Consider the following 19,527-nt stretch of genomic DNA (forward strand, 5'->3'; position numbering starts at 1 on the left):
GACTGGACAGTATCTTGAAAGATGGATTTAGATTAACATCAACAAAAGCAAAACAAGGAAAATGGAATGTAGTCTAATTAAAATAAGTGATCCTGAGAGAATTAGTATAGGAAATGAGACACTTAAAGTAGTAAATGAGTTTTGTTATTTGGGAAGCAAAATAACTGATGATAGTTGACGTAGTGAGCATATAAAATGTAGACTAGCAATGGCAAGAAAATCGTTTCTGAAGAAGAGAAATCTGTTAATGTCAGGTATACATTTAAGTGTCAGGCAGTCCTTTCTGAAAGTATTTATATGGAGTGTAGTCATATATGGAAGTGGAACATGTATGACAAACAGTTTGACGAGAAGAGAATAGAAGTTTTGGAAATGTGGTGCTACACAAGAATGCTGAAGATTAGATGGGTAGAACACGTAACTAACGAGGAGATATTGACTAGAATTGGGGAGAAGAGAAATTTGTGGTACAACCTGACCAAAAGACGGGATCGATTGGTACGATACTTTCTGAGGTATCAAGGGATCACCATTTAGTACCGTCGGGAAGTGGGGAGAGAGGGGGGAGGGGGTTAAAATCGTAGAGAGAGACCAAGAGATGAATACAGTAGGCAGATTCAGAGGGATATAGGTTGCAGTAGCTAGTGCATCAAACCAGTCAATGGACTGAAAACCACAACAACAACACAGGTATAGATATGGTATGAGAATAACAGAATTGTAACACTGTTACATTGTGGAATGGATCTGGAAATTCCTCAGTTTCTCTTCTCTTGCTTCCGCTGTTTGTTTGAACTTCTATGTGCCGCAACTCGTAAGTCTACTAGTCAGCCTGTTGTTCTTGTGATAGCAGTATCCCACAGTTTCAGCAAATTACTGGACTGAATGTTCTGATGCGAGTTATACTTCCGGTCAGTAATAGTACAGTTATTAAACTATATCGGTTTTATTTCACTAAAATGGATAAGTGGTTGCATAAAACATATGTTAGTGCGAAATCTGTAGAGAGTCTGCATACTCCTCCCGAATTTCCTTTCTCACCTAATTTACCTGAACCTCCTAATTTGCAAAGTGAGCTTACTGAAAAGAACCATAATGCTACATCTATGTTATCATCGTGTTGTTTGAGTGGGAAATCAAAGAAATCCAAAATAAATAGAATTTGTGACTCCTGGTTCAGCTTGTCTGAGTGCACTGGTTCGTTACAGAAGAGCAACATACAGAGGGATGGACCTGATTTGGCATACAGCAAGGTATATGATAGTGTTTCAACAGTTTGAAATTTTGAGGCACAAAAGTTTTCCACACATGTTAATCAAATGAAATCTGTTGCATCTACTTCTAATATATCTTCAACATCAAATTGCTACTAAACATTGTGCATTTACAGCGATGTATTTTGATATGGATTCAGGTCAGATTAAAACTAGTTTCTTCAATGTCTTTGAAGCTTCATTGAGTACTGCTGAACGCATTCTACAAGGCAATTATAAATTCTTTTAAATCATAGAACATTAACCTTGATAATAATGATTGGAGTGCATCATTCAGTTTTCTCGAGCCTGAAAATCGACTTTCCACATGTATCATGTATCAAATGCTCATGTCATCTGATGCTTCTTTGTACTTCAAAAGCATGCTTAAAACTTCCAAGAACAGTCGAAGATTAGATTCTCATTTCTGTAGAAAATACGGCAGTAGAGCGACATTTAAAGAATTTCAAGTGTTTTTTCGTACCAAAATACACGATTGATTGATTGATTGATTTTTATTGCCCAAAAACAAAACATTTACAGGGATGTAAAGCTTGTATAAGCAACGTCAATAAATGTACAAACAACAATGACAATAAATACACAAATAATTAATTTATGTTAGAAATTGTGCTCACAGAAATCTTTTATTGCATAAAAACAATTCTGAATTAATAACGTTCTTACAAATATCTTAATTTTTTAAAGCTCCAGACTCTTAACTGATTCTGGTAGTTTATTAAATAGCTTTACATATGTGTGTTTGAAGCTGTTTAGAGTTTTGGTATATAAGCAGTAGTCTTTTCTTACATCATTACAGTGTCGTGTGTTATAACTATGTACATCAGATCAAAACTAGACAAGTTCTTTTTAATGTACAAGACACATTGAAATATGTATATATATGGTAAGTTCGTAATAGTAAGTTTAATAAATAATTCTTTACAGTGAGTTCTAGGTGGTACTTTACATTTCAGTCTGACAGCTTTTTTCTGGGCTGTAAATAAGCATTTTGAGTAGCAATTAGTTCCCCAAAAGATTGTCCCATACGTCAAATGAGCGTGAATATTACTATAATAGACAGAAAGCAAAATTTTCTCATCGTAATTTTCTGAGCATAAATATTCCTTTCGAAATTCTTGGTGTTAAGTAATTCACATGTGCCTGCCAGCCTAAATTATTTTGCAAAACAATGCTAAGAAACTTTACAGGAACTGTCTCTAAGGTGATTCTATTGTTATAAAAAATGCTTAATTCCTGTGTTTTATTTATGTTCATAGACAGGCTATTGGCATTGCACCAGTCAGAAAGTATATCTACCTTGAGAGAGGTAGAGTTACTTATGTTATTGTTTGTAGGCACTGTAACACTTAAACTGACATCATCTGCATACAAGTAACAGTTTGTAGTACCATCTACTACATTGCTAAGCAGGTCATTCATATATACTATGAACAAGAGACAGCCCAAGATTGACCCTTGAGGAACACCATGGTTAACGGGTAAGAAACTAGAATATTGGTTATAGAAGTAAACAGTTTGAGTTCTATTAGAAAAGTATGACTGAATAATTTTAACTGCGGAGACTGAGAAACCTACAGTTTTTAATTTCAGCAGCAGAGTGTTGTGGCACACAGTGTCAAACACTTTTGATAAATCAAAAAACTTTGTACTTACAATAAATTTTTCTTCTTTTGCTTCAAGACAGTTACATATGTAGCTCATAACAGCATCACATGTTGATAGAATTTCCTAAACCCAAACTGGCTATTTGAAAGTAATTGATGAGAATCTAGAAAATTGATTATTTGAATACTCATTAGTTTCTCAATGACCTTGGATAAAAGTGGTACAAGAGAAACTGGCCTATAATTGCTAGGCAAATTATTGTCACCTTTTTTGAGCACTGGGATTACTTTAGCTACTTTTAATTTTTCAGGGAAACAACTTTCATCAAAGCAGTAGTTTATGATGTGACAGAGAACCTCTGCTATATAATGACTACTAAGTTTTAATATTTTAGAGCTGATATTGTAAATATCCAGTGAATAACTCTGACCTTTTTCAGCTCGATGGTTGTCTGTCAGATCATGTGTGTCTGGGGTATTGGAACAGTTTAATACACTTACTGCTTACCTGAGAAATGTTGTCATGGGAGATCCATCTTCAACCGCAGAACATATGCTTTCAATTATGGATAATGCATTCACTTTGGCATATTCAGTATACACATCATATGTTTTAGTCATACTTACAGATTTTAATTACTTTTCTCAAAGTGAAGTCCCTCTCCTTCACAAACAGAAGTCAGAAATAGGAAAAACTGCTAAGAGATCTGTGTTTTAATTTTATTAATTTTGATGTTATTAAGGCAACTCCAGTTTTGCTGTTAGGTCATACAAATCGAAGGCACTTCGTTGGATTAGTTACGATGTACTTGGGTATCGCTGTGCAGGGAACATTTCATGGACTCGAAGCCAACATTGAAGTACACCAAGACATAAATTGTTTTTACAAAATTTGCTTGAATTTCTGTGTAGAGCTTGTATCACAGATCAAAAGACGATTTGATTTCTCAGAACCTATTTTTGAAATAATTTCTATAGTGGAACCTAATGTAGCCGATTCCTACACAGTTAATTGCTCCCTGTCCTAGAGACGTTTCCTGTTCTTCAAATATTAATCATCTGTCAGCAGCTGGATTCTGAATGGAAAAATCAGGCTATGCTGGAGCTTGAGAAGCTTGGGTTAGATGTATCTAAATCTGCTACTGTATATTGAAGAAAATCCCGAATTTACAAAAGGTAATCTTCCTTCTCATCTGTTTTCCCATTTCCAAAGCCTCAGTGAAACGAATGTATAGTATTCTTAAAAACTGCTCATATTAACACACTGAAAATTGAAACAATAGTATCATTGATGGCTGCAAAAGCGGGACTTGAAGGCGATGGCGGATGTGTTTCCTTCAGTGATCACTGGTTTCCTTCGAACCGACGAGAGAAACGATGAGCAGCAGTATATGGTAGTGCTCAGTGACAATAAACTCGGATCAGATAAGTAAAGTGTTTATTTTTTAATGTAGTGTGTGTTCACATTTCTTGTATGTTAGCATTTGCGCAACTGTGTTTGAAACGCAGGATATTTTGAGGTAAAAGCGGGTAATTTGACGATTCTGAGTGGGTAATTTAATGTATAAGCATTGGCGATACTGTCGGTAAACAAACGACTTGTTTCGTTTTTTGTGCGCGCGAAACTATCGGTGTTCAGTGTTCGGTGATGTCTGGTAATGGTATGTTTATGTTACCTTGTTCGTGAATCAGCTGGCAACTGTACGCAACAGAAATACCATTTTTCAGTGTTATTCGCAAAGTAATTGTAATCGGAGTGTGGACTTTTTGATGGGTATATGATATGTACGTTCCGATTAAGAAGTGGAATGAATGACGCATTATCAAGTCCGTGTTACAAACTACTTGTGAAGCATATACGTTCGTGCACTTGGAATGTGGCCGATTATTGGCAACTTAAAGTCACTGCTGATAGTAACCATACAGCCACGCTCACATTCAAAATCTTGTGGCTACAGGGCATAATTCAAGATATTTTAGATGAAGACACTATTGTGATTAGAGACGAGTCAGGCGTAGCAAAAATATGCAAATGTCGTAACGCTCCTGGAAACCATGATTGGATTACAAAAGGTATAGTTCAGAAGTGGTAAACATTAAATTGCGAAAGGCTATAGATGTATTCGTTACCTCGGATTACATTAAGATCAGTCTTGTCACCATAGGCAAGATTTTGTAGAGGGGGGGGGGGGGGGTCCACCATCCCGTTGTAGTTACGTTTATTTTTGGTAACCTGTGGTTGTTCTTTTCGATTTCTTTGTATGCTGTATTATCTTTAGATCGTGTAAGAAAAAGCAACACACGTTGGTTAGAGGAAAGTGGAGATATTATTTTTATATCGTCTACACCAATTGACAGTAACACTTCGCCCATCATCATCATATACACTGAAGATTGACTAGGCCCTAATTACCAGTTGGGTTTCCTTTCTGGATGTACCTGACATGGTTTTTAAGAACAAAGTAACCTTTCATGCAGAGTTTACCATTTAATTTCCCTGTGTTCTCTGTTACAGTTTGTATTTGCTGCACTAAGTTGTTAACATCCTAGCAATACATTTATGAGTACTTTTGCAGTCTGCTGTTTCTGTCTACTTGGTAAGCAAACATTCTAATAGTGTACAAGCAACAGTAATTTTCCTGTCAAATACGGTGAATTTTTGCAGTTGTTTACCTACCTAACTACAGACTTGACTTGCTTGTCCCGCTGCACAATGATTCATAGAATTGTCCCAACATATTTCAGCTAAGTGCCAGCATCCAGATGTTTACCACTAATCTTGTAATCAGATATTATCTGATTCTTTGTTACATTCATTATCTTACACTTGTCCATATTTAAAAACTTGTATCATTACACCAGACAGTCTTCAGATGGCAGACCCAACATATTGTAGAAATGTGTGTGTAAAATAATTGCAAACATTTTTTTGGTAGCAGTATTTATTTGTAAACCAAAATACATTACTGATCAGTGAAGGGGGAGGCGTGTTTATAGCGGTAAGAAGTGCAATAGTATCGAAGGAAATTGACGGAGATCCGAAATGTGAAATGATTTGGGTGAAGGTCGCGGTTAAAGCAGGCTCAGACATGGTAATTGGATGTCTCTATAGGCCCCCTGGCTCAACAGCTGTTGTGGCTGAGCACCTGAAGGATAATTTGGAAAATATTTCGAGTAGCTTTCCCCACCATGTTATAGTTCTGGGTGGAGATTTTAATTTGCCGGATATAGACTGGGAGACTCAGACGTTCATAATGGGTGGCAGGGACAAAGAATCCAGTGAAATTTTTTAAAGTGCTTTATCGGAAAACTACCTTGAGCAGTTAAACAGAGAACCGACTCGTGGCGATAACATATTAGACCTTCTGGTGACAAACAGACCCGAACTATTTGAAAAAGTTAACGCAGAACAGGGAATCAGTGATCATAAAGCGGTTACGGCATCGATGATTTCAGCCGTAAATAGGAATATTAAAAAGGGTAGGAAGATTTTTCTGTTTAGAAAAAGTGACAAAAAGCAGATTTCAGAGTACCTGTTGGCTCAACACAAAAGTTTTGTCTCAAGTACTGATAGTGTTGAGGATCAGTGGACAAAGTTCAAAACCATCGTACAATATGCGTTAGATGAGTATGTGCCAAGCAAGATCGTAAGAGATGGAAAAGAGCCACCGTGGTTCAACAACCGAGTTAGAAAACTGCTGCGGAAGCAAAGGGAACTTCACAGCAAACATAAACATAGCCAAAGCCTTGCAGACAAACAAAAATTACGCAAAGCGAAATGTAGTGTGAAGAGAGCTATGCGAGAGGCGTTCAATGAATTCGAAAGTAAAGTTCTATGTACTGACTTGGCAGAAAATCCTAAGAAATTTTGGTCTTATGTCAAAGCGGTAGGTGGATCAAAACAAAATGTCCAGACACTCTGTGACCAAAATGGTAGTGAAACAGAGGATGACAGACTAAAGGCCGAGATACTAAATGTCTTTTTCCAAAGTTGTTTCACAGAGGAAGATTGCACTGTAGTTCCTTCTCTAGATTGTCGCACAGATGACAAAATGGTAGATATCGAAATAGACGACAGAGGGATAGAGAAGCAATTAAAATCGCTCAAAAGAGGAAAGGCCTCTGGACCTGATGGGATACCAGTTCAATTTTACACAGAGTACGTGAAGGAACTTGCCCCCCTTCTTGCAGCGGTGTACCGTAGGTCTCTAGAAGAGCGTAGCGTTCCAAAGGATTGGAAAAGGGCACAGGTCATCCCCCTTTTCAAGAAGGGACGTCGAACAGATGTGCAGAACTATAGACCTATATCTCTAACGTCGATCAGTTGTAGAATTTTGGAACACGTATTGTGTTCGAGTATAATGACTTTTCTGGAGACTAGAAATCTACTCTGTAGGAATCAGCATGGGTTTCGAAAAAGACGGTCATGTGAAACCCAGCTCGCGCTATTCGTCCACGAGACTCAGAGGGCCATAGACACGGGTTCACAGGTAGATGCCGTGTTTCTTGACTTCCGCAAGGCGTTCGATACAGTTCCCCACAGTCGTTTATTGAACAAAGTAAGAGCATATGGACTATCAGACCAATTGTGTGATTGGATTGAGGAGTTCCTAGATAACAGGACGCAGCATGTTATTCTCAATGGAGAGAAGTCTTCCGAAGTAAGAGTAATTTCGGGTGTGCCGCAGGGGAGTGTCATAGGACCGTTGCTGTTCACAATATACATAAATGACCTGGTGGATGACATCGGAAGTTCACTGAGGCTTTTTGCAGATGATGCTGTGGTGTATCGAGAGGTTGTAACAATGGAAAATTGTACTGAAATGCAGGAGGATCTGCAGCGAATTGACGCATGGTGCAGGGAATGGCAACTGAATCTCAATGTAGACAAGTGTAATGTGCTGCGGATATACAGAAAGATAGATCCTTTATCATTTAGCTACAAAATAGCAGGTCATCAACTGGAAGCAGTTAATACCATAAATTATCTGGGAGTACGCATTAGGAGTGATTTAAAATGGAATGATCATATAATGTTGATTGTCGGTAAAGCAGATGCCAGACTGAGATTCATTGGAAGAATCCTAAGGAAATGCAATCCGAAAACAAAGGAAGTAGGTTACAGTACGCTTGTTCGCCCACTGCTTGAATACTGCTCAGCAGTGTGGGATCCGTACCAGATAGGGTTGATACAAGACATAGAGAAGATCCAACGGAGAGCAGCGCGCTTCATTACAGGATCATTTAGTAATCGCGAAAGCGTTACGGAGATGATAGATAAACTCCAGTGGAAGACTCTGCAGGAGAGACGCTCAGTAGCTCGGTACGGGCTTTTGTCAAAGTTTCGAGAACATACCTTCACCGAAGAGTCAAGCAGTATATTGCTCCCTCCTACGTATATCTCGCGAAGAGACCATGAGGATAAAATCAGAGAGATTAGAGCCCACACAGAGGCATACCGACAATCCTTCTTTCCACGAACAATACGAGACTGGAATAGAAGGGAGAACCGATAGAGGTACTGAAGGTACCCTCCGCCACACACCGTCAGGTGGCTTGCGGAGTATGGATGTAGATGTAGATGTAGATGTAGAACTGTAATATTTTATTCTGTACTAGCACTTGTTATCAACAATCATTTTAAAGTGACAGGCACCTTTTGAGCAACTAATAACAAAACTTAGTACAGAAATCTGAAATGGGGTTACCACGATGAACATCTGTAAATGGTGACGTAGTTACACAGGAACAATATTTAAAAAATTCTAATTACAAGAACAGGTCATAGGTTTTGATAGGAAAAATCACATTTTCACATAATCAGGCCATCTAACTTCAAGGTACAGTTTTTCCAAAATATAATGAAATCACAGTGTTATAGTCTCAGGAAGTTGTGTTTGTATCTCTTCACATTTGTGCTTTTGCAGTAAAAGAATCTGTATATTTTTTATTTTAAATTTTTCACGTCTAATAGGTATTTGAGAACCCAATTAGCCAAATGAGAATAATGCTTGTCAGATATTTAAATGTAATATCTGTACTACTTGCAGGTGTATATTGTTCCATCATTGGCACACTTAAAAAGCAGCTGGATGTGCCTGAAGTAGAAGCTTTGAAGCTGACAAAGTTGGATGGATCAATACACTCTCGTATGTGGACAGAGGAAGTGGAGGATTTGAAACTATTTCTTACAAATAAAGCAAAACCAGATATGAGTGTTAAAAATAAGTAAAAGTAACAAGAAATGTTATGCTCCTCAAACTGACCATAGTCTGTACTTTCTCTTGTCTGTTATACCAAGATAGTTGATTTACATAACTAACTTTTGATATTTTTTACTGTTCATTTACTTTTGATGATTTTCTTCATGTCTTTTTGTGTGTTTTGTAAGATGTTAAGATGAAATAATATTAAAGGCTGAAAATGCATATTTTTAAAAATAAAGTTGGTCGACGAGAAAAAAAATTATCTTTGTAAGTTGAAGGTATTGCATTACAACAAAATTTGGAAGAGATGTAGGGTGTTATGTTAGTAACCTGCATTGTTGAATTTAATTTTCATCCTTTATACTTGTACATTATCGTGGATTTAGTCCTGTAACCTGAAAAGGCCGTTCTTGGCCAAATAAGTGAGTTGTGGTATTATTATTTTATGTATATAGACTGAAGCAGTGAGCTAGGCTGGGAATCGAACCCGGGTCTCCTGCTTACTAGACAGTTGCGCTATCCACTAAGCCAACTTGGCACAAGGGTTTGCACAACTGCATCGAACATAAATCGAGGATCCAATGAAACCCTGGTGCAGGTTCTTGTGACAAATGAAATGACACAATTTTGGAGATTTTACTCCACTCATACAGATGATTTTGCGTATATAGACTGAAGCGATGAGTGAAAATTTGAATCAAGGCCAGAAATTTCAGGCTGGATCCCTCACATTCGATGCTGAGGTGCTAATCCAGATCATGGAGGGCGTCAGCAATTCTGTTGGTGTGTAAGGGACTGGAATGATGGTGAGAATTTGGATTGGGGAAGGAGACCTGACAGGGTAATCTGTGCAGTTGTGTGAACAGCTATGCCAAGGTTGCTTAGTGGCTAGCACACCTGCCTTGTAAGCAGGAGATCAGCGTTTGATAATCAGCCATGGTACAAATTTGTCGTCGATTAAGTCCATATACATAAAATCATACCTGTAAGAGACCAGAAAAGTCTTCGAAATTGTCCCATTTCATTTGTATGATATTAGTAGCCCAGTTCACAAAGTTTTGGGTTCCAAATTTTTCCACATGAACTCAGAGTTCTCAAAAGTACAATGAAAATAAACCATCTTTGCATTGCGACATTGATATATTATTATCTAATGAGTGAGCAAAGTGTTGCTGTGGTCTTCAGTCTGGAGGCTGGCTAGTTTATTCTGTGCAAGCCTCGCCCATCTCTGCATCAGTAAGTTACTGCAACCTAAATCTATTTGTACCTGCTTACTGTATTCAGGCCTTGGTCTTCCTCCACAAATTTTAATTCCTCTCCGCTCCCCACCTACTCCGTGACTTTGCTCTGACTGAGGCCTTACAACTAATTGAGGGAAGTTGTTGTTGTTGTTGTTGGTGGTGGTGGTGGTGGTGGTGGTGGTGGTGGTGGTGCTGGTGCTGGTGCTGGTGCTCTTCAGTCCAAAGACTGGTTTGATGCAGCTCTTCTCGCTGCTCTATCCTGTGCGAGTCTCTTCATTTCCAAATAACTACCACAAACTACATCCTTCTAAATCTGTTTACTGCATTCATTTCTTGGTCTCCATCCACATTTTTTTTACCCTCCATTACTGAACTGGTGATCTCTTGATGTCTCAGAATGTGTCCTATAAGCCAGTCCCTCCTTTTAATCAAGTTGTGCCACAGATTTCTTAGTGCCTCAATTTTGTTCAGTACCTCCTCATTAGTAACATGATCGACCTATCCATTCTTCAGTGTCCTTCTGTAGCACCACATTTTGAAAGCTTCTGTTCTCTTTTTGTCTAAACTGTTTATTGTCCACATTCCACTTCCATACATGGTCATAGTCCACACAAATACCTGCAGAAAAGAGTTGCTAACACTTATATACATATTCAGTGTAAATAAATTGCTCTTCTTCAGAAACACATTTCTTGCCATTGACAGTCTACATTTTATACAATCCGTAATTTGGCCATCATCAGTTATTTTGCTGCCCAAATAGCAAAACTCGTCCACTACTTTTAGTGTATTGTTTCCTAACCCAAATCCCTCAGCATCACCTCATTTAATTTGACTACAATCCACTATTCTTGTATTGCTATTGCCAATGTTTTCATTTTATATCTTCTCAAGACAATGCCCATTCCCTCCATCTGATCTTCCACCTCGTGTACTGTACTGCCTCTGACAAAATAGCAGTCTCATTGGCAAACCTCAGAAGTTTTTGTTTCTTCTTCCTGAACTTTAATTACTGCTCCAGATTTTACTTGTTTTCCTTTACTTCTGGCTCAATGTACAGATTGACTAGCATTGGGGATAGGCTAAACCCTGTCTCACTCCCTTCTCAACCACTGCTTCCCTTTTGTGCCCCTCGACTCTTATAACTGCCATGTGGTTTCTGTACAATTTGTACATAGCCTTTCACTCCCTGAGTTTTGCCGGCCGGAGTGGCCGAGGGGTTCTAGGCGCTACAGTCTGGAACCGCGCGACCGCTACGGTTGCAGGTTCGAATCCTGCCTCGGGCATGGATGTGTGTGATGTCCTTAGGTTAGTTAGGTTTAAGTAGTTCTAAGTTCTAGGGGACTTATGACCTCAGCAGTTGAGTCCCATAGTGCTCAGAGCCACTCCCTGAGTTTTACCCCTGCTACCTTCAGAATTTGAGAATATTCCAGTCAACATTGTCAAAAGCTTTCTCTTAAGTCTATAAACTTAAGTTTGTCTTTCCTTAACCTATCTTCTAACATATGTCGTAGCGTCAGTATTGCCTCGTGTGTTCCTAAATTTTTGCAGTATCCAAACTGGTCTTTACCTGTGCAGTGTCGGAGACTAGAATAGACTTGCACCCATTCTTTGCTTGTCATAACAGGCAACTAATTGGAGTCCTTTATTTGGTCACTTTTTACAGTGGTATTTTGGGCTTCTATAGGTTTTCACTTTTTTAATGCTTTACCCTCTCCTTTTTTTGGTTTTTGAACTCTGGTCCCCACTTTAGGTTTTACTTCCACTTTCCAAATTTTACGGAAGTGTGTGCCATGTGGAGAAGAGTGCCTTACTGTGGCACTTTAACTCTCCACTGTGCACTGTTATCTTTTGCACTTAACAATCAAGTGGGCCTACTTTTGCACCTGAAATCCGGTGTGGTAGACAGTCCGTCATGCTGGGGCTGTTGTGTATTCTCTCGATGGCTGTCCCCTGACAATGCAGGAAACACATTGCCTTTGCCTGAGCTCTTAACTTCTCCATGTCAGCCAAGGAGTAGGTACCTATCCACTTTGGATTACTAGGACTGCAGGCAGTGGCTACTGTGTCAGGTGGCCTTTGCCTTTGTGGGATGGCAACCTCCAGTTGGATGCTCGCCAATGAAACAAATCAAACTTTACGGTGGCCATGCCAACATGGCCATCTCAAAAGTCAGGAACAGTGATTTAACTGCAGAGGTTTACAATCCTATGGCATTTCAGTCTTTGACAGTGCTTCAAGATGAGAGCCAGGTAAGGTGAATTGGAAGTGGGCAGTTTGCTGTGTTCTTGGTTTGTTCCCAAACTAGACTGCGTGCCATACCAAGGTGCAAAGAACAAGTTTCCGATATCTCGATATACTCTCAAATTTTGCAGCTTTAGTGTGACAGTGCATACCTTATGACAGAGTCTCACGTGACACATCCTGGCCTGTAAAATTGGGGGAGGGAATGTCAGATCCCTCACCCCCCCCTACAGCTAGAGATGCCTAGCTATCCTGTGGCATCGTCAGGGATGAAGATACCTGTCAAGCTGCCCCCCCCCCCCCCCCCCACTCCCCTCTCATGACAAGGACCAGCAGCCACAGGTTGCTAGTGGAAAAAAAAGTATGATCTTCTTTGCTCCTGGAAGATAAAATTGGGAAATCTTCATGTAAACTACTTTCTGCGGCTTCGGATGTTCTGGTTCCCATCCCTGCAACACCAGAGGGGGCTCTCCACTCTTTAGTAACCACAGGGCCCCAGTCTTTGCAGCATCTTTTCTCTTCCATGCTGCATGTCAATCCTCTTGCTGTTCTTTTCCCCCTCCCTTGGGGAACATGTCTGGGTCATTTTTGGAAATGTATTCTGCATTTTCGGTAGTCAGTATCAGAATGTTCGCCACTGTTTTTCATTTCTTTTTCTTTCTTCATTCACCTTCTCCTATCCTTCGGTGTTTGGGTTCCTCTTTTTCTTCTTCCTCCCTGTGCTCTCCTGAAGGCTGGCCCACACTTCTGATGTGTTACAGGTGACTGGGAAATGCATAATTCTCAACCCTGGGTAGGGTTTGCTCGTACCCCCTGGTACAGGCCAGGCCCAGGGAGGGGTGATTGCCTGAGCTGCTACCTTTCCGAATTGCTGATTGGTCCCTCTGTCAGGTGTTCAGGTGTGTTCTGAGGTGTGAACAATCACATAAGCGGAGTACACCTTCTTCTGGAGGGGGCCCCGAGTTGGAAGGAGCGCGCCATCGGAGACGCTCGCAATCATGGGGATTATTTTCTTGCATTGAGCCAATCTTCTTCACAGTCAACGGCTATGAAACGTAAATGGAATGAGGCTATAGATTCAAAGACCCTCCCAGCTGCAACACAGTTCCTTGTGGTCTCACATACAGAAGACGGTCAGTCCTTCACTATGGTAAATCAGTTTATTATGCAGAAAGGTGTTGATGCAGTTGCTGGGCTTGTGAAATCCTGCTTTATTTTACACAATGGCACTTTGCTTTTGAAGACTACTTCATTCTCAAGCACAACAACTGCTTGCAACTTCGCTTCTCCATGGCTATCCTGTTCTTGTTGACACCCATCTATCTATCTATTTATTTATTTATTCCATGTGATCTGATGGTACACAGTGTGTTACAGATGTCAGAAAATATCTGTTAACATATAGTATCCTAATGTATTATATTGCAAAGATTGGTTACGTTTACTTCACTCCATTGCTCAATGTCTTCAATTTAACATAAATAGCAAGATTACTGTTATAGGTATTCATTTATAGGGTAAAAACAGTGACACAGCAAATATGACTTCATGGCTTTGCTAAATTTTATGTTGTCTTCAATGGACTTAATGCTAGCGGGAAGATTGTTGAACACTTGGAAGCCCATGTGGAAATCTCCCTTTTTGCACAGCTGAGTGTTTGTACGTAAAATATGCAGATTTGAGTTTTTCCTGGTTGTGTTTATGTATTTCATATTTTTTACGTCTCTGGAGTCGGTTGGTACTATGTGGTTCCTGAAAAATTTTAGTCTCAAGAATATATAAGCAAGGCAGTGTAAGGATTTCCAACTTTCTGAAGATGGGTTTGCAGGAGTCTCAGGGTTTGCTCCCTGTAATAATCCTCATTGCTCTCTTCTGGATTTTGAAAGTTTTAAATTCTTCTTGTGGTGTTATTTACACAAGGCTGTTCAATGGTCTGACTGAGACAGAAATCCAAACGTACCTCTCTGATCAGGGTGTCATTGCAGTCCATTGGGTGGTGAAAAAAGTAGATGCCTTCTTAGTGCTCACACACACTCTTTCTCATTGTTGATAGAGTGGTTCTTCCATCAGAGATCAAAGCAGGTTATGAAGTTTTCACAGTCAGACCATAAGTTCTGAACCCGATGCACCGTTACCGGTGTTGTCATTACAACACACTCGAGAATCCTGTCGACATCCAGCCAAATGTGCAACCTGTGGTAGGGGTGCTCACAAGGGCGATTGTCTGCCTCCTCCTCCCTGCTGCAATGATGACCATGCTGCCTCCTCCAGTGATTGACCCGTGTTTCTTGATGAGCAGGCTGTCAAGGAGATCCAGATGAAGGAAAAAGTGCCTTACCTTGTCACTTGCAAGCTGTTGGGTAGTTGGAAATCCTTGTTCTACCATCTGGCACCTACAGTTCTATTCTTGCTACATCACGCTCCATGATAGACATGGTCATGCAGTCATGTGACCTCAAATTTAGCACTGCGGTTATGAAATCGTCCAGCATCCCCATCTCCTCCAGCTGTGCAACATGTCACCAAACTTCTGCCTCATGGGGCGAAGTCACCAGCTGCAGAACCAGCAGGCCAGAAAGGGCAGAAGGAATACTCTTAGGAAGACTTCTTACGTCCCTCCAGCCAACCAACATTTGAGTCTTCCTCTGCCAACTGGAAAGGCTCCAAGAAGTCAAAAGGCAAATGGTCTTCTCCTTCGGCGACTCGTAGAGCCTCTTTGATGGTGTCGCCACCTGATACCCTCGTCTGGCCGACCTCTGTGTCACCAGTGTGCACCACCAACTGTTTTTCTGCCCTGGACTCCACAGACTGACAGAAGGAGAATGCTGTCGCTTCTGTAGACCTCTTGGTGCAGAACCCTCCTGCCCTGTAGCAGTGAGTCTTCAAATTATGTCACTCGTGAGCCGCTGGTGTTCGCCTTGTCCTTTCTCACTTGATCTTTCCCTGTTGCAGTTCGCCTTTTCCTTCCTCACTTGACCTTTTCCCTTTGTACCTTTTACATCCCTCTGTCATTCAGTGTCACAAGGGCAGACTAACTTCAGCTTATTGGGCAGCTATCTCACCCCTTTCTGCTGTTTGGTGACCAATGCACACCATCCACTTTCAGGTTCTCCCAGAACCTGTCAGAGAGGTGCCCTCTAGACTGACCTCAATCAACCTAATCGCTTTATTTCCGTTGGGACCTATCCTTCTGCTGTGCCCAGCTTGCCTATCGTCTGGAGTGGTCCATTCTCTCTGACACATGCTCGAACGACCATCTCCCGTGTGGTATCCATTTACTGACTCCTACCCCACCTACGTGCACACTCAAATGGCAGCTTACTAAGGCCAATTGGAGGCTTTACTCCTCCTTGGCAACCTTTGACACACATTTTCCCAGTTGTGATGACCAGGTAGAAAATCTTACAAACAATATACTTACCGCCACATAACATTCCATTCCTTGTACTTTCTCTTTACCACACTGTGTCCCAGTCCCTTGCTGGACTGAGGTGAGCTGCGATGTAATTCGCATGTGGAAATGTGCTCTCTGCATTTTTAACTGTTGTTTTATGATGGCAAACTGCATTCATTATAAACAGTTGGATGCACAGTGTTTTCGCATTCTTCGGGATAGCAAAAAAGCTAGCTGGATTTCATTCACTAATTTTTTAACGGTTCCACTCCCTCTTCTGTCATGTGGACCAACCTCTGATGGCTCTCCATTCCCCAATTTCCAACTTAATAGTAGTAGACGATTTCATTGTGGACCCTATTGCGGTCTCCAACACCTGGGGCCGCCATTTTTGCGGAAATTTCGAGCTCCTCCCACTGTCACCCTGCCTTGCTTCATCAGATAAGAGTGGAGGAGGCTCGGGCGATACCCTTCTCTTCTCCAAATTGTGAGAGCTACAATGCTGCGTTTACTTTGAGGCAGTTAGATCATGCTTTCACTTCATCCCAATCCTCCACCCCAAGGCCAGATGATGTTAACATTCAGATGTTACAGCACCTTTCTCTTGCGGGCAAGCACTTTCTGCTTCATATGTACAAGCACATCTGGGCAGAGGGCATGTTTCTCAGATGCTAGCATGAAGCCACTGTCATACCCATACATAAGCCCAATAAGGACAAATACCATCCTTCTAGCTACTGCCCCAATTCTGACACCAGTGATGGAATGTATGATCCATGCCTGGTTGGTGGCTAGAGTCTTGCAATTTGCTAAAGACTGCACAGTGTGGATTTTGAGTTCGCCGTCCTGCGGTTAGCCATGTCGTCATTTGTCCACCCATGTCATGAATGGTTTTCTGCGTAAATCCCAGACTGTGGCATGTTTTTCAACTTGGAGAAAGCCCCATTTCGTTCAGGAATGTTTAAAAGATGTAGTTTTCAAGATATGTGTAGGTTCTGCCTTGTCGGACACCTTTACCCAGGAAAACGGTGTGCCTCAGTGTTCGGTCCAGAATATTGTCCTCTTTGCTATCGCCATTAATGCTATAATGGTCTGTCTCCCACCGAGCATCTCCAGCTTCCTTTTCATTGACAATTTTGCCATGTATTTCAGTTCTCCATGGACATGTCTCATTGAGTGGCAACTTCAGCTGTCTCAATTGTCTCTCCCCATGGAGTATTGACATTGGATTTTGTTTTTCCACTGACAAAACTGTTTGTATGAATTTCTGGCAGCACAGTTGGTATCTTCCACCATCTTTACATCTTTGGCCTGTTGCTCTTTTGTTCATTGAAACTTCGAACTTCCCGGGGCTCATGTTCGATAGGAAACTTTCTTATTCCTCCCACATGTTCTTCCTGGCAGCCCACTGTATGCGGTCCTGTGTGTCCTCACTGATACTTCTTGGGGAGCAGATCAAACCCCCCCTCCTCCATTTGTGCTGGTCCCTTGTCCATTCAAAACTAGACTATGGGTGCTTCGTTTATGCATCTGCATGCCTGTCCCTCTTATGCCGTCACAGTACTATCCAGCATCGTGGTGTCCGTTTGGCCACTGGCGCTTTGTACACTAGCCCAGTTGAGAGTGTCTCTACAGAAGCTACCGAACTACTGCTGTTCTACAACTGTGACTGTCTCCTCGGCAGATATGCATGCCGTTTGTGTGCCATGCGTGGCCACCCATCCTATGCCTCCTTCGATGACACCTTTGATTGCCAGTATGGGGCGCGTCCCTCTTCTGTTACCTCCCGGAATTTGCTTTCTTCTCTTGCTCTGGCAGCTTAATTTCACGCTACCTGCAACTTTCCCAGTGGGTATAAACCATTCACTACTTTTGCTTAGTGTGGTGGCCCGTGTTCACCTTGGCCTTTATTTGCTTCCTAACGACACTACTCCAGTCTTGCTCTGTCACCTTCAGTTTCATGATCTTCACATGGAATTTCATGATAGTACCCATGTGTACACTGGTGTACCGTGGTGTTGGGTGTGCCTTTGTCATTGGCACTGATGTTTTTTGGTTTCGGCTTCCGGAACACTGCTCAGCATTACAGCAGAGCTCTGCACCCTGTATCAGGCCACGGAGTACATCCGGTGACACAGGCTTTTCAGTTGCGTCATCTGCTCCGACTCTCTGTGCCCTTCAAAGCTTCTGTTTGCTGTACACGGTCCATCCCTCAGTGCAACAGGTCCGGGAAAGGTGTCGAGGAAACTAGGCTGCTGCCATGGCTGCAGTCCTCGTACCTCCACCTGCTATATCTTACATTCCCTCCGATGATCTTCATGTTGCCATATGTCAGCAGGTGGTGTCACTTTGGCATTACCAGTGGCCCTTCCTGGGAACAAGCTTTGGATTTTTAACCCTCGCATTACCAAGTGGGGTATCCTGACTACCCCAGGTTGATTTTTTTCCTATAATGTTATCTGAAGGGCCACATGCCTGTGGTTTCATGACTGTACTAAAATGATTGACGCTGAAGTCACACTCACGACTGTCTAATTTTTTGGCTTTATCATTGTTATTCAAGTCATTTATTGGTGGGATTGTGAGAGTACCCCGCTTGGTATTTTCTTATTTGTAGAAAAAGATTTTGGGAAATACATCTGTCATTCATCTTCTTTGTTGAGTTTTGCCATAGATCCAATGTTTGTTATTGTTGCTGGTTACTATTGTTGACTTGAATTTTACATTCACTGTTGAGCTGACATTACACGAGTCAGTATTTCATCTGCAAGTAAGGATGTCCAAAGGACTTTCTAGGGAAGAGATCATGGAAATTCTATACAATTCTGATGTCAGTGACGATGAAAATGAATGGGACATTGATAATGAACTGAATCAATATATGGAACCTCTTGACAAAGACCATAGCATCAGATGAAGCTGATGATGAAATATCAGAAGACACTACACATTCACGTGAACAAGAAGAAGACGACACTGGAGATTTGTTTGTTTCTAGAAGTGGACTACAATTTTATAGTGAACCACCAAAAGGTGTGCGGCGTCAATGTCACAACATTTTGAACATAACACCTGGCCTAGTGAATGATGGAAAAACAATCAAAACACCAACAGAGTCATTTTTATTATTTATCTCACCGGAAATTGTGAGCATCATTGTAGAAGAAACAAACAGGGAACCCAAATGAGTAATTTCTTTGTGGAATGCAGCTCATTCTTCGAACAAAACGACATGGAGAGCTATAAATGCAACTAAAGTGTACGCTGTATTAGCAATTCTAGTAGGAGCTGGTCGAACTCATGGACATCGCGAAAGTGCTTCTGATCTGTGGGGAGATAATGTTGCCTTTTGGCAACCATTCTTTTCTGCTTCCATGTCAAAAAACAGATTTTTGTCTATACTGAAATTCTTGTGATTTGACAACAGACACACGAGCACAGAGAATTGAAGAATCCAAGGAAATGCTACAAGCCATCAGAGTAGTGTTTGATAAATTTCAAGAACTTCTATCCTTATGAATACGTGACTATTGATGAATGATTAGCAGCGTACCAAGGAAA

General features: G+C 41.0%; 1 protein-coding gene across 1 annotated transcript; it reads left to right on the forward strand.

The window, feature by feature from the left end:
- The first annotated feature begins 4,493 nt into the window (after window positions 1-4,493).
- On the forward strand, window positions 4,494-9,321 carry LOC126190928 (recQ-mediated genome instability protein 2-like). The gene is made up of 2 exons (XM_049931564.1): window positions 4,494-4,954; window positions 8,932-9,321. The coding sequence occupies exons 1-2, from the start codon at window positions 4,660-4,662 to the stop codon at window positions 9,111-9,113; spliced, it is 477 nt and encodes a 158-aa protein (XP_049787521.1). The 5' UTR covers window positions 4,494-4,659; the 3' UTR covers window positions 9,114-9,321.
- The last annotated feature ends 10,206 nt before the right edge of the window (window positions 9,322-19,527 follow it).

This window comes from Schistocerca cancellata, chromosome 6, assembly GCF_023864275.1.
Source record: "Schistocerca cancellata isolate TAMUIC-IGC-003103 chromosome 6, iqSchCanc2.1, whole genome shotgun sequence".
Lineage (NCBI taxonomy): Eukaryota > Metazoa > Arthropoda > Insecta > Orthoptera > Acrididae > Schistocerca > Schistocerca cancellata.